At 38.7% G+C, this 13,814-nt stretch overlaps 1 protein-coding gene across 1 annotated transcript; it reads left to right on the forward strand.

Annotated features, from left to right (window-relative positions):
* The first annotated feature begins 12,308 nt into the window (after positions 1-12,308).
* On the forward strand, positions 12,309-12,896 carry LOC145803418 (uncharacterized). Its single transcript, XM_082896689.1, has one exon. The coding sequence runs from the start codon at positions 12,309-12,311 to the stop codon at positions 12,894-12,896; it is 588 nt and encodes a 195-aa protein (XP_082752815.1).
* The last annotated feature ends 918 nt before the right edge of the window (positions 12,897-13,814 follow it).

Below are 13,814 nucleotides of genomic sequence, written 5' to 3' on the forward strand. Positions count from 1 at the left end.
TGAGCCCTTTTTCACTTTTTCTTAAGGGCTCAACCCTGTTTGAGCCCCCCATGTTGCACTTGCTTCAATATCCTCCTTTAATGTCATTTTTTTGCATGCTTTGGCAGCCCATTATGATTTCATTTTTGGGCATTTTACAGAACTAAAAACAGGCTTATTTTGAGCCCCTCTTCAACATTGAAGAAGGGCTCAACCCTGTTTGGGACCTCCATGCTACACTTGCCTTTATATTCCCTCTTTGGTCCCCATTCTTGCATGTTTTGTTAGCCTATCATGCTTTTGTTTTTGGCCATTTTACAGTTCTGAAAATAGTCTTATTTTGGCCCATTCTTCATGTTTCATTAAGGGTCTTTGGCCGTTTGTGGAATATTGTGCATACCTCATGTTATAGCCTCTTTTGAGCCTTATTTTGCATTGCATTTCTAGCATGTTTGTATACTGTTTTGGGGTTTTTACAGTTCTGTAAATATGCTTATTTTTGGTCCCTCTTCAATGTTGTTGAAGGGTCCTAACCCATTTGGAGTTTGCAGCTGTGAGTTGCTTCATAATCTCATGTTTAGGGCCATTTTCGCATGCTAATTTTTCCCTATCTTTGCTTTCTGTTTGGCCATGATTTGTACTGGTAAAATGCTTATTTTGTGGCTGCCTTGCTTCTGTCTTTTCATTCCATGTACCAATTATGCATGTTCGGTATAGCTACAGGCCATTTCGGGTGCCTAATTTTGCATTTCGGGAGAGATTCCATGCATCGGGTGTGTTTTCGCCTCATTTCGGGGCTGTTTTCCCCCATATTTCAGTGTTGAAATCCCATTAGCATGTTTGCATATCATTTTCCATGCCATTTCATTGCGTATGCCATTGCCTCGGTTTGCGTGCCCGTGTGCACGCATTTCAAGGCACTTCATTTTCATCCATCGGCCTCTTATGTGAGTGTGGCTGAGGCTCTCTCATGTTAGTATAAGTCCATGTTGCATTCTATATGCCATTTCCATGCCATTTCATTGCGTATGCCATTGCCTCGGTTTGTGTGCCCGTGTGCACGCATTTCGAGGCACTTCATTTTCATTCATCGGCCTCTTATGTGAGTGTGGCTGAGGCTCTCTCATGTTAGTATAAGTCCATGTTGCATTCTATATGCCATTTCCATGCCATTTCATTGCGTATGCCATTGCCTCGGTTTGCGTGCCCGTGTGCACGCATTTCGAGGCACTTCATTTTCATTCATCGGCCTCTTATGTGAGTGTGGCTGAGACTCTCTCATGTTAGTATAAGTCCATGTTGCATTCTATATGCCATTTCCATGCCATTTCATTGCGTATGCCATTGCCTCGGTTTGTGTGCCCGTGTGCACGCATTTCGAGGCACTTCATTTTCATTCATCGGTCTCTTATGTGAGTGTGGCTGAGGCTCTCTCATGTTAGTGTAAGCCCATATCGCATTTCCATATCATTTGCACTGCATATGCATTTCCTTGGTTTGCGTGCTCGTGTGCACGCATTTCGAGGCGTCTCATTTTCATAGCATTGTGTATGTTAGGATTGTATCTTAGTTGTATTTCATGCATGTCATGCATATTGCATCGTGTTCGGAATAGGAGTTAGCCCGGGCACGGGAAACGAGGTGCATTTCATACTCCGAGTGACGGAATGTGTCTCAATTCCCCAGTCACCGACACTCCGGATCATCCATGATGGAGTTAGGTCTTGTTGTGTTTTCATGTGCATTCATTCTATATTGAGTTGTGCAATTCGACTCCTCGGCCATCATGCCTCGATATGCGTGATTGGTGGCACGAGGATCGAGGCATGCATATATTTGTGAAAATACATTTCTATGCCCCTTTCCTGCTCTCTGTTGCAGCAAAATGAAGAATCAGCAACTTTTTGAAGTTTGGCGCGCATTTCAAGAAAAGGTGTAAACAGAGGCTGATTGGGGCATCCCGGTGGATTTCCGCGCAAAGCAGCCCATACATACATCATTCATCAGGAGCAAGGCAGTCCCTGGCTTGCATGCCGGTTTTATTTATTTTCTCAGTTGATTTGTTAATTAATTAGGAATTTGTATATTATTTGGACTGTAATATTCTTTTATTTGGGACTGTATTATTTATTCGGACCCTCTGCGCGAGGGCACAACTGTAATAAGTGTGCGTGTGTGTGTTGTATGTCTTCCAACCCCACGTCTTTCTCCCTTTTATTTATCCGCTTTTGATGGTTAGATTAGGGCATGTTTAAATTAGCATACAGTATGACAGCATGTTTGCATCATTCATCTGTATTGCATACACCGGGCTCGGCGCATCATACTAACTGCATTGTATTTTTCAATTCTAAATTGAATACATGATAGTTGTAGCATCTCATATGCCATGTTTAGAATAGCCGAGCCTGCTATAGTTGCATTTTGCATGTGTTGCATTAGGCATTGGTGTATACTTAGGATTCATGCATGGATTTCTAATTAGCTTCCTTTTTTGGCTTGGAGTACTCGGTGAGCTTTATGCTTTAGCATCCTTACATGCGTGTGAGTGACTACCATGAATAGCATGCTTACCATGAGGCTATGTGCTTATATGATATAACTGCCTGAATGCCTGTGGGTGAAGGTTGGGTTGCTTGAATTGGAATAAATCATCAACTATTTGTTTTAAGCCCACTAGATAGTGGCAAAACCATCTTTTCTAAGCCCACCTGAGGGTGGCAAAATCTGCATTTTAAGCCTACTTGCGAGTAGCAAACCACCTTTCAAAAAAATAAACATGAAATATTTTGTTCCAATCCAGGCGACCTGGTCTATACTTGTATGCTGTGCGCATCACATAGTAACCTAGGCTAATAACCGGAATAAGAACATACAATGTTTTCAAAAATAGATATCATGGTTAGTAGAGGCCGGTCTCTGACCGGGTGAACGGGGGTGCTCACGAAGTGACCTTCCCCAATCGTACCCAAGTTCCCGAGCCGAGGCAACTTTGGTGATGACGGACACGTGGCCTTAGGCAACGAGTCAGGGTTTCCTAAATTTCCCAAAATAAAATATTTAGGTGGCGACTCTGTATCTGGCAAAGCAGTCCATGTTTGGCACTTCTTTCAAAAATCTGTTTTCTCAAAATGATTTGCCGGATTTGGACTCTTTGGTTCAGATTTAGAACCGTGACACAAATCGAGTCCGAACTTGTAAGAACCCACATTTTATGTCTTAATCATGTTCATGAGCATCTGTATGATTGTGGCTTGCTAAGCTTGCATGTACATGTTTGTGACTTGTTCTGCTTAAGTGAGTGAAATCCATGCCTTGTTTTGATACCCTTGTGATTTGTCTAAGTGTTGTGTGCTTGCCTTGCTCCTTCCTTGATGTGAAACCTAGGCCGCGCCTTGCCCAAGTTGTGATTAGCCGACGTTATTCCAAGCCTAGGTCATGTTACGCCTAGACCATTCCGAGCCGAGGTTATCCTCAGCCTAGAAGTATCTTGGAACCCCTTTTGTTGACCATCATCCTTGCTTTGACGCATTGGCCGAGATGTTACCCTTACGCCCAAGTGATCTCGTCCTGGAGTGGTGCGACCTAGACCGAGGTGTGGCACATCTAGGCCAAGATGTGGCACAGCTTAGTCAAGTGTTGTCTTTCCTAGCCGAGGTCATTGTCACCTTAGTTGCCGAAGCCCTTTTGTTAGCCGATGTCACCCCTTGCCGGAGTGCCATTCCGTGTAGCTTGTTAGATACGCCTTGTTATTAGCCGATGTCATTGCCTCGTCAGAGAGCCCATACCGCCTTGCTTGTTGAACACCCTTTCACCATGCTTTGTCTGGTCTGTCAGCCACCTTTTCAGGGAAAACCCAGCCAGTCGCTGCCACGTGTCCCAGCAGAGGGATTAAGCCCAGAACCGAGTGAGAACACTTGTCATTTGGTATCTTAACCTTGCCTTTTAAAGAGAGAAGCTCTAGGAGGAAGAAGAAGTTTTAGAGTGAGAAAGTAAATCTTCGAGCTTGATTCCGTGAGATCAAACCGTTAGATCCGTGTCCTAAGGTTAGATTCTTGACCTGCTCATGATATTCTTTATGTTCATGTTATCGCATTTCACGATTGAATATGATTTGTAAGCCATGCATTGCTTTGAAGTTCGGTTTTAGAAAGAGAAAATGGCATTCATGTGTTCTTCAAGAAAAGTCATGTTTTGATCCGAAGGCTCATGCCTAGATCCATGTTTTTGTGTTTATTCTTGCATGATTTTCAAGTATGGGTACCCAGGTCCATGTTTTCGAACTCATGGCATGAAATCTCAGATTTTGGTAACAAGTTACGATCTTGCATTCATCTGTCTCATGATCATGTCTACCATGTTCTTCATGTTCTTCAAAGGGAAACCCAGGTTTTCCCGACCTTGCTTTTGAATGAGGACGTCGGGACCACACCTCGGTAAGGAGGTGTAGGACCTCGGCTTATACCTGGTTGGTACCCAGCATGTCTTCCTGACATGTAAAAAAAAAACAGTGTTTTGACTCCCAGCATGTTTTCCCGAGATCGTTTACATGCATGTGAGACTTATTTTGAGAAGTATGTTCAGTATGCTTTGCCACGTGTTGTAGGACTTGGACCTTGTCTTGACCCCGAAGTTCGAAGAACTATGTGAGTGGTATTTTTAATAAAGCTATGTTATACTTGTTTTGATAAATCTCGTTTTGCTTTGCTTGATGGAAAGTATTTGATTTAGCATGATGCCTATCCCTATTTGTATATCAAACCCTATCTTGTTTTGACGACATTTCTTGAAAGTCCTTAGTTGCAGGGGACTATAATGCAACTGCACTCTTGTCTTGACAGTCCTTAGTTGCAGGGGACTATAATGCAACTGCACTCTTGTCTTGAAAGTCCTTAGTTGCAGGGGACTATAATGCAACTGCACTCTTGTCTTGAAATGTCATCGCACTTGTAATATGTAGATGTTATTAACATCCAAGGAACTTGAAAGACCGGCAACAAACTTGATTTCTCCCCTTGTTTGTAATGTATGCTATGTATTGTTTTGAAAGAGACCTTGGATATCAATCATGCAAAACCTTTATTTCTAATATCATTCACTGAGTATCCAAGCTCACCCTCTCTATATATATGTAGGTGACGAACAAGAAGGCATTGAGGCCTAGATGTGTTGCCGATGTGTTTTGGATTTGTATTTTGTACCATCTTGAAGATCATGCTTCTTAGCTTTGTGTCATGTGTAATTGGTATATGTCGGCTTGAGAAGCCTTTTGGTCAAGATGTATTTTGTATCTTATTTCCTTGTATTTAAGTTTTGAGACTTGTAAAAATGTATGTCATTCCATTGAACTTATGCACGGCTCTCATGGACTACTCAGATCTTTTGTATATATATTGTTTCCGCACTTGTGAGCCCCTATATATGTACTCTGATTGTGTGTGATCTTTTGTAAGTCGGCCTTCGGTAACCTCGGGTTACTGGCCATCACGGCACCAAACCACTAGGGGCGGTTTGGGGGCGTGACAGAACTGTAGCGAGGCCCCCCGCGGGCTTGTTACAATGTGTTTTAATTTAATTATATCTATTGGAATTGAAGCATTATCTGTTGAGTTACGAATTTAAAATTGAAATTACCGATCTTTATGGTTTTAGAAATTAAAATTGAGTACTTGGGTATGTTAATGGGAATTTTTTAGAACTATTTGGAAAAATTAATTGGAATTCTAATTTGTCTGATTCGTTAATGCACGTTTGGGTTGTTAATTTCATACAACAAATTGAAGGCCTTAGAGGTTTTAGAAACCGGAACAGAGGACATATTCATGATCAGCGTAATTTTTAGAGTCATCTAAAAAGTTTAATTGAAATTTAATTTCGTACGATTCATAAGGCCACGTTTGGCTCTCCCTTGTGTTAATCTTGTGTGTGTATATTTATATAAATAGAAGCCTTATGAGTTGTTGAACTCATCTTTTTGAACCAAAAATATCTAGAGAAAGGGGAAGCCACCTGGGAGAGAGAGTTCTTGAGAGAACTCAAAGAGAAAAGGAAGGAAAGCTTGGAGATTGAAGAACTTTAAAGGGGAAATTCAAGGATTTGGGTTAAGGTATGTGGTTTTAACTATTATCTTTGTAAATAATTCAATTACTATATGAAATCAAGGATTAACTTGGAAGTTTAAAATGTAAATGAACTAGTGTTTTGGAAGTTTGGATGAAATGGATTGAATTCAAGGAATTGAACTTTGCTTTCCTTAAATTTGTTTGATTTGGGTCCAATTTTAAGAATGATTCGTGGAATAACAAGCTTTGGTGTGAAAATCAACCATATGTAAGATGTATTTTTACGATTTTGGAGTATATATTTTGGAAGTTTGATCATATAGAAAAATGGGACTTGAATTTTTAATTTGAGGCAAAGATTGATTTGTTTGAGATGGGGTTACACTTGAATGTTGATAGTTTATCACCTTGTGGGTCAATTTTACATGTTTTTGAGTGATTTATGTTTAGAACCAAGCTTAAAAATGGAAAGAACCAAATGTTGGAGCAAAAGAGCTATTTTCGGACTGTTGTTTTTTGCCCAGACCGCACGAGCGGCCACGGGCACCGCACGAGTGGACATGAATAAAAAAAAGAGGTTTTCATTCTGCTTTTGGGCGCTCGAGCGGCCGGGTTCTTCTGCTCGAGCGGAATTGGGCCGTAAGAGCAACCAAAGTGGGCGCACGAGCGGCCAACCCTGTTTCAGTTTATATCTTGTAACTTTGAACAAGCATATCTTTTGCATCCGGACTCCGTTTTGAGTGATTCTTGAGCTAAAATCAAGCCTCGGAAGTCTAGTTTCCGATGGTGGAAATCTCACTCCCAAATTCTAAGTACAAAAATAGTTATGCCCAAATTAGTGATGACTGTTCACTTTCTATTTACTGAGTTTGTACCGTTTTTTCGCCTGAACCTTTCTCCTATCGATTCCTCCTATTTTATGAGGCATGGATTATAACCTATGGAGGACTAATGAGTCTAGAACCACCATAGCTATTGAGTAAGGAAAAAAAAGAGATTGATTTTATTCTCATAATCTGCTATGTGCATTATGTTTGTAAGTCAAGACGAGGACATCGTTCCACCGCTATCAGAGACCTACCACTGTGAGTAATAGTACTGTAGTTGTACATTTACCTACCGTTAATAATTCTTATTATTAACGCTCTGTTCTTCGCATGTTAATTACGTTAACTGTTATAAATGATTGGAAACTGTAGATTGCCTATGTGTCTGCATGAATTAATACTGTACAAAATGTCGACAAGATGAAATTGTGAATATAAGCCCCATCTACTAAGAACATGATGTTTTGAATATCTTACAATGGATCATCGAAATGGCTAATCGGATAGAATTATGTGTTGCTTTATATGTTAATAGTTATTGTTAATGATTTGTTATATGTAAGACAACTACATCAACTTGTGATAAACCATGGGAAAATTTATGTGCACTATTGTGAACGGTAATCCTATGAGTCTGGGGTTATTCTGTTCTGTTTATTCATTCCATTTATGCTACGACATGATAGGAATTGTTTGGTCTTTAAGACCTAATTGTTTTCTGGTATGGAACAAAGTGCTGTACGAAACTAAGTGCTGCAGTGTGAGTCACCTCTAGAATCCGTGCGAGACACCTCTTGAGTCCATACATATGTGAACTGGGCCTATGGCCAATCTGTGACATCTAGGCCTATAGCCGTTCTGTATCTGTTAGGCCTATGGCCGTTCTGTAAGATTTGTGGGCTTAAAGCCATTCTATATCGCATCTAGGCTTAAAACCGATCTGTATCATATCTGTGGGCTTAAAGCCGTTCCGTATTATATATGGGCCCGAGGCCGTTCTGTATTTTATGTGAACCTGAGACCGTATTGAAATATAGTTATGGATAAGACCTGTATATGGTTGTTATCTGTCTATTTATTTTATCCAAGGCTTTGCTTATTCAATTAACCTTCTTAAGTTGCTATTATTCACTGAGCCTTGCTCATTTTATTTTATGTATGTTTCTGTAGGTGAGCTATCGGGGATTGACACTTGAGTTATACTGAGGTTCGCTTGTCTGCCAAGTCACCTGGGGTATGTCTCTACGTGGAGGCCTTAATTTATTGTTGGGAGTCTTATAAATTATTAAGTCTTATGTAAGAGTGTGTGAGATCTATATAAAATCTGTGATTGTATAGGTATATTTGGAATGTATTTAAATGCTCAAATCCAATTAAACCATCATGTATGCACAAGCTCAATGGATGTTGTCTTTTATTGATATTGCTTCCGCCTAAGGCCCCATATATGAGGCCTATGTACAGGCCGGTTATGGACCAAACTTTGAGGGACGGGTTTGGGTCGTGACAACTAAGGCATGATCAATGGTCCAAAAGAAGTTTTTCCTTACTTAGTCATTATAAGCGAGGAATTTATAGGGTTGTCGTCACCTAGGTTTAGTAGTCATCTGTTTTAGACATGATAGACATGGGTGATGTAATTTATATGCTCGGATGTACAATCTTTAGGGATTGCTCTAGGAGAATACTGGGTTTGTCTTTGATGACTTACATAAGGAATATCTTAGAATGATTCTAGATGCAAAATTGCAAACTCATTGACTTATATATCGATAAAAGTTAGAGACTTAGCTATTGAGTAAATCATCAGATTGCCTATGGGAGAAACAGATGAGCTATATTCCTTGTTCTTTTGTTGTGGAAGTGTTATCTTTCGTAAATGGTCAACTGAGTAGTTTAGACATTGAACTTGCTCATTAGATAGTGGATAGGATGCTCTATTAGTTTTGTATAAATTTGCTCCCTGTAAGATTCAATGCATTAGTTGGGCGCATCTTGAATGAATGCAAATTGGTTATCAAAATATCTTTAAAGAGGTAATTGCGCAAGAGGTAGCGATCTTGAATCACTTCATGTGGGGCGCACATACTGGATTCCGTTGTATTTGCTTATCGCAAGAGGTGCTAAGAGAGCTTATGCTTGGAATCTAGAATTGCGCAAATTGTGGTTATGTTTTTTCAATCGATCACTTATTTTTGTGAGATTGTGGGATATTGATGCTATTACGGTTTGTGTCATAATGATTAGCAGATGATGATGTCAGCAGGCAAGATTAGCTAACTCACACGAGCAAGCACTCTCGGCGCTTGGGAGCGAGAAAGGATGAGACTAGTGGTTTATTTTATTTGGAGCCAAGAGAGGCTTAAATTTATCCACTATGTATGTTGCTTTGGTTGCAACCAAGATGAGATCGTGTTAAAAACCAAACATGGAAGTTAGTACCCACTTTTCATATTATGCCTGTTATGATTTGCCATATACGAGATCTCATTCGGCGCTTGGAAGGCGAGGAAATAAAGAATTCGTGATAGGCACTAGAAAGTGACTAGACTAAGATTTGTACAGTGTATTGAGTATGACTTCACTCTTTGGAAAAGGTACTCCACCGTAGCATGTATTCATAGAGACCAAGTAATGAGGTGAGAGAATGGATCCCTATTTCCTCACCGTGTGAGTCGTATGTGGCATAATTGATATTACTTTCACTTATATACCCTTTTGTGACCTTTGACTATGTCATAAGGTAAGGGATTGATGTTCTACTACTTCGGTATATTGCTTGCAGTCATGTATGATTCAGCCTTAACGGACATCACTTGGAAAGCGGTCCATCCTAAACTAAATAGCATGATGGCAAAGGGAAGATCATCTAGTATTACACTATTGTTGTATATTTATTGCTGGAAACTCACATTGCTCTGTGTAAGAAGCGGATTGAGTGTGAATATATTGTAAGAAATTGAGAGGGTTAAACATGCTCTTTTGAGGGATTAGAGATGTTTTTTGGACTGGTGTAATTAGATGGGTCTGGGGTATATGGGACACTATTTTTATTTTCGAGTTGATGTCTCTATGCAGGCTCTTTTGGAGTTTCTAGTGTAGAGCTCCCACATGCAGGTGTTCTGTATGTTCCATTGGCTAGTATAATCGTGTTTGATGGATATATGGAGATAAAGGAAGCGCGGTGTCATGCCATTGCATGTTCGAGTTGGAGATGTTAAAAATTGGGTCGGATTTAAAACTCATTTCCGATTAGGTCATCCATGGTGGCATGACCCAAGACCCATAAGGAGAGACCCAATCAAAGTGGACTTAGATTAACTTATCTTGGGGATAAGTGTGATTAAACCACTATCTCATCTGTTGGTGAGATAGAGTTGTAGGTGGTTATAACACTCCCATATAATACAAGTGTTATATGGTAAGAGTTAATTTCAACAGTATCTTATCAGTCTGCTAGAGTCTTCACTATTTTTTTCTATCTCCATTGAAATATAGAACCATACATTTGTACTGTAAAGAGTATGGGTACTTCTTTAGTAGTTCTATTCCACTGTTGGAAAATTATTCATCCACATGATCCATGAATTCAGTTAGGTGTGTATTATTTCTTATTTTTCCCACACTTTTCAAATTGCCGGACTATAAATATCAATTAATAAGGAGGATGTTTTGAGAATAAAAAGATAAAAGGTAATTTTTTTTTTTTTTTTTTTTTTTAGTTTTCGACTCTTTAATATGGACAGATATTTATAAACAGTAAGGCTTTGCTCTGCCAGCATAGCTTATGACTAGTTTTTTATCTCTCTCTCTCTCTCTCTTCATTTCCTACTCTTGGTCATGGCATGGACCACCACATTCCCAATTTGACCCCGTTTCTTCTTTTGAATTACAGTGAAATGAAAGTTGTAAATTTTCAAAAAATTCAAGCGGTCACAATTAGTAAACTTTTTCGGACTTGTTTGCTTCTTGTTGAAATCTAGCCAATTCCCCCATAGTCCAAGCAAGGCCTTTCAAATACTTACTCAATTATTATTTTAATCAATCATTAAGAGATTATTCATAAATATGGAGAAACTTCATTAAAGTGAACAATTAATTATTTAAGAATGTCTAACAATGTATATCACCAGCAAGTCTAACATAAACAACATTTTTATCGAGAAAAAAGGAAAAACGTAAACAATATTATTACTTTGAGTAATTAATTATTTGTTGAATACATTTTTGACATTTTCAACTGTTCCTAACAAAGAAGTGTACATTCATTTTTTTTTCCACATAGGAATAAGTTGGGAAGGACTTAATAAGGTATAAAGAGTTTGACCAAATGAACTAGTCCTCTATACCAATTAGTTGAAGAAGGATATGCATTATTATTATTATTAATCCCAATTAGTTCTCTCTCTCTCTCTCTCTCTCTTATATATGCATTAGTTCTTACCTTATACTGATCAAATCAAAAAATCAAGTTGAAACTTTTAGTGTATCTTTCTCTAGTTTTAAAGTAGCGGTCTGCTGTTGATTTTAATTATGTTAGTCCTGACAGTGGTGGTGCCAAATTAGAGAAAAGTTAGGGATCATGAAAATTTTTTCATAAAAATAATCGTGAAAGGTATATGATCATTGGATTACCTTGATTAGTGTGTGGTGCTTTATTCTAAATGTAATCCAAGAGTCACAAAACTTTCATGATTATTTTCATGAAAGATTTTTCATGATACCTAACATTGTTAGCCAAATTATATGGATGCATGTTGTTCTCATACTGTAGGAAGTGTTTTCTTCGGCAGTGCTAGGGATATTTAATAGTAGAGCTCCAACAAGAGCTCTACTGACGTGGTAACCTCAAAAAAAAAGAAAAGAAAAAAGCACAGCAACGCTGTGACAGTGGGTGGAGCCCACTACCATATCATTAGAGCTATCACTAATAATTAGTCATCTCAAGCATTTTTGGTGTTTCCTGTTCTGTTTTGGAAAATCTTATTAGTCAGCGGTTTGCCTGCTACCAAACAACTCATTAATACAAAAGTTGCATGTACAAGTCATTGTCTAGTCTAAACCCAAGAAAAACATAAGCTTTAGAATAATGTTTTAGAGCACTAAATTGGGAGCTCTAGAGCATCACTAATGATGTGGCACAGTGGCCCCCACCAAAGTGATGTGATGTTTTGGCTTGAGTTTTTTTTTTTTTAACTCATTAGAGCTATTAGTGGTCCAAAAATTAGTGGGATGAATCACCACTCTAAGCTTTAAACATTAGAAAAAAAAAAAAAAAATGTCTTCCCATATTCATCACAATCTGCTAATGCAAAGTGGTTGGCACTTTATTTAAATTACCTACTATCCAGTGGCAATTTGGTAATCAAGTTCCTTTATATATCCATTTGAACAACGAGACATATACATAATATTACTATCCTACATACTACACACAAAAATGGCTGGCCCGTCTCATCTAAAAATCTTCCACTCCCTCAAATCACCTTCTTCGTCTTCAACCTTAACCTTCATGAAGCTCAAAACCCTAGCCCACTCTCTCATCTTGTCCCACCTATGCCGCCTCTCTCGTGCTCTCGCAAAGGCAAAGTCCATTCTCATTCAAGTTCTCAAGGGTATCCAACTCATTCAATTCACTGAGTCCCTCAAGAAGAAGAAGAAGAAGAACAAGCTCTTCTTTGGTTCATTTAGACTACACTACAATTGGTGCTCTTCTCATGTAGTACCCGTGCCATCGCCCGTCCTAGATCGGTTCCCCACAAGCCACATGGATGTGTACTACGATTCCACGTGGAATTCTATTGTTTCTAAAGATTGTGATGACATAGCGGAGTCACAGTTGCCGGGGTACCTCCAATGGCTTGAAGAGAAGGTGGTTCACAAGAATTCTGGTGGTGCTGATGATATCAATGAGATTGAGATTGATAAGCTAGCAGACATGTTCATTGCAAGCTGCCATGAGAAGTTCATGTTGGAGAAACAAGAGTCCTATAGGAGATTCCAAGAGATGATGGCTAGAAGTGTGTGAAGCTTTTTTTTTTTTTACTATATAGCTTTCTCTGTTTCTTCTTTCTTATTGTCTATAAATGTTACATTAGTGAGGGTGAAAATGATATTAGGTAGGTAGGGCATTGAGTGGGTTGTGGATTATTTTTCCTTTCCTTTTTAGCTTTTCCTTCTGTCTATACTTTCTCTTGATGGGTTTTGGAGAATTGTACATGAAGGTTCTTGTTGGTATTTGTGCAATTCTTCTATTTGAAATGGTCATATCTGCGATATGCAATACTATATTAGTGGGAATTCAACTTCTTATAATCACTAGTGCCATTTTCCATGGTAGATTTACATATAAAATTTTCTACTTGCAGACAAATCATTGATTAGGCTTATTAATTTTGTTGTTGTGATTTCGAATATGGGACAACTAACTACTTAAAACAAATTAAGCTAAATTGCAGACAAGATGTTTTTGTTCTATCCATAGATCACTGATTTTGTGATTAAAACACTGTTTATTAATTTTGAGGTTGTGAATTTGCGAACCTAAAGACAACCACTCTGAACAAATTATGTTAAATCAAGTCCATACCCTATCCACCGGTCCCAAGTATCAACAAAGACTAAACTTGACCTAGATAACTACAAGAAGTCTTTGCTCCCTCAGTGACTTCTAATTTCATTGAAGTTAAGTGCATGAATTCTAATTTCATTGAAGTTAAGTGCATGCAGAATCATCTTCGTAAACTAGCTAACATGCCATTGTAAAATTTCAAAGCAAGATATTGCCCTTTAAAAGTTTCATCAGTGTCAAAATCATCATCATCATCATCAAGATATCAATATTCATTCAAACAAAGACAGCTCTTTATTGGGTTGTAGCTTGCATGTTCATGCCGCGAAATGTGAAAACTCATCATAAGCTAAATCTCAGTGCTTGGTCAAGTAG

The sequence above is a fragment of the Camellia sinensis genome, chromosome 12 (assembly GCF_055761805.1).
Source record: "Camellia sinensis isolate YWXY chromosome 12, ASM5576180v1, whole genome shotgun sequence".
In the NCBI taxonomy this organism is placed as follows: Eukaryota; Viridiplantae; Streptophyta; class Magnoliopsida; order Ericales; family Theaceae; genus Camellia; species Camellia sinensis.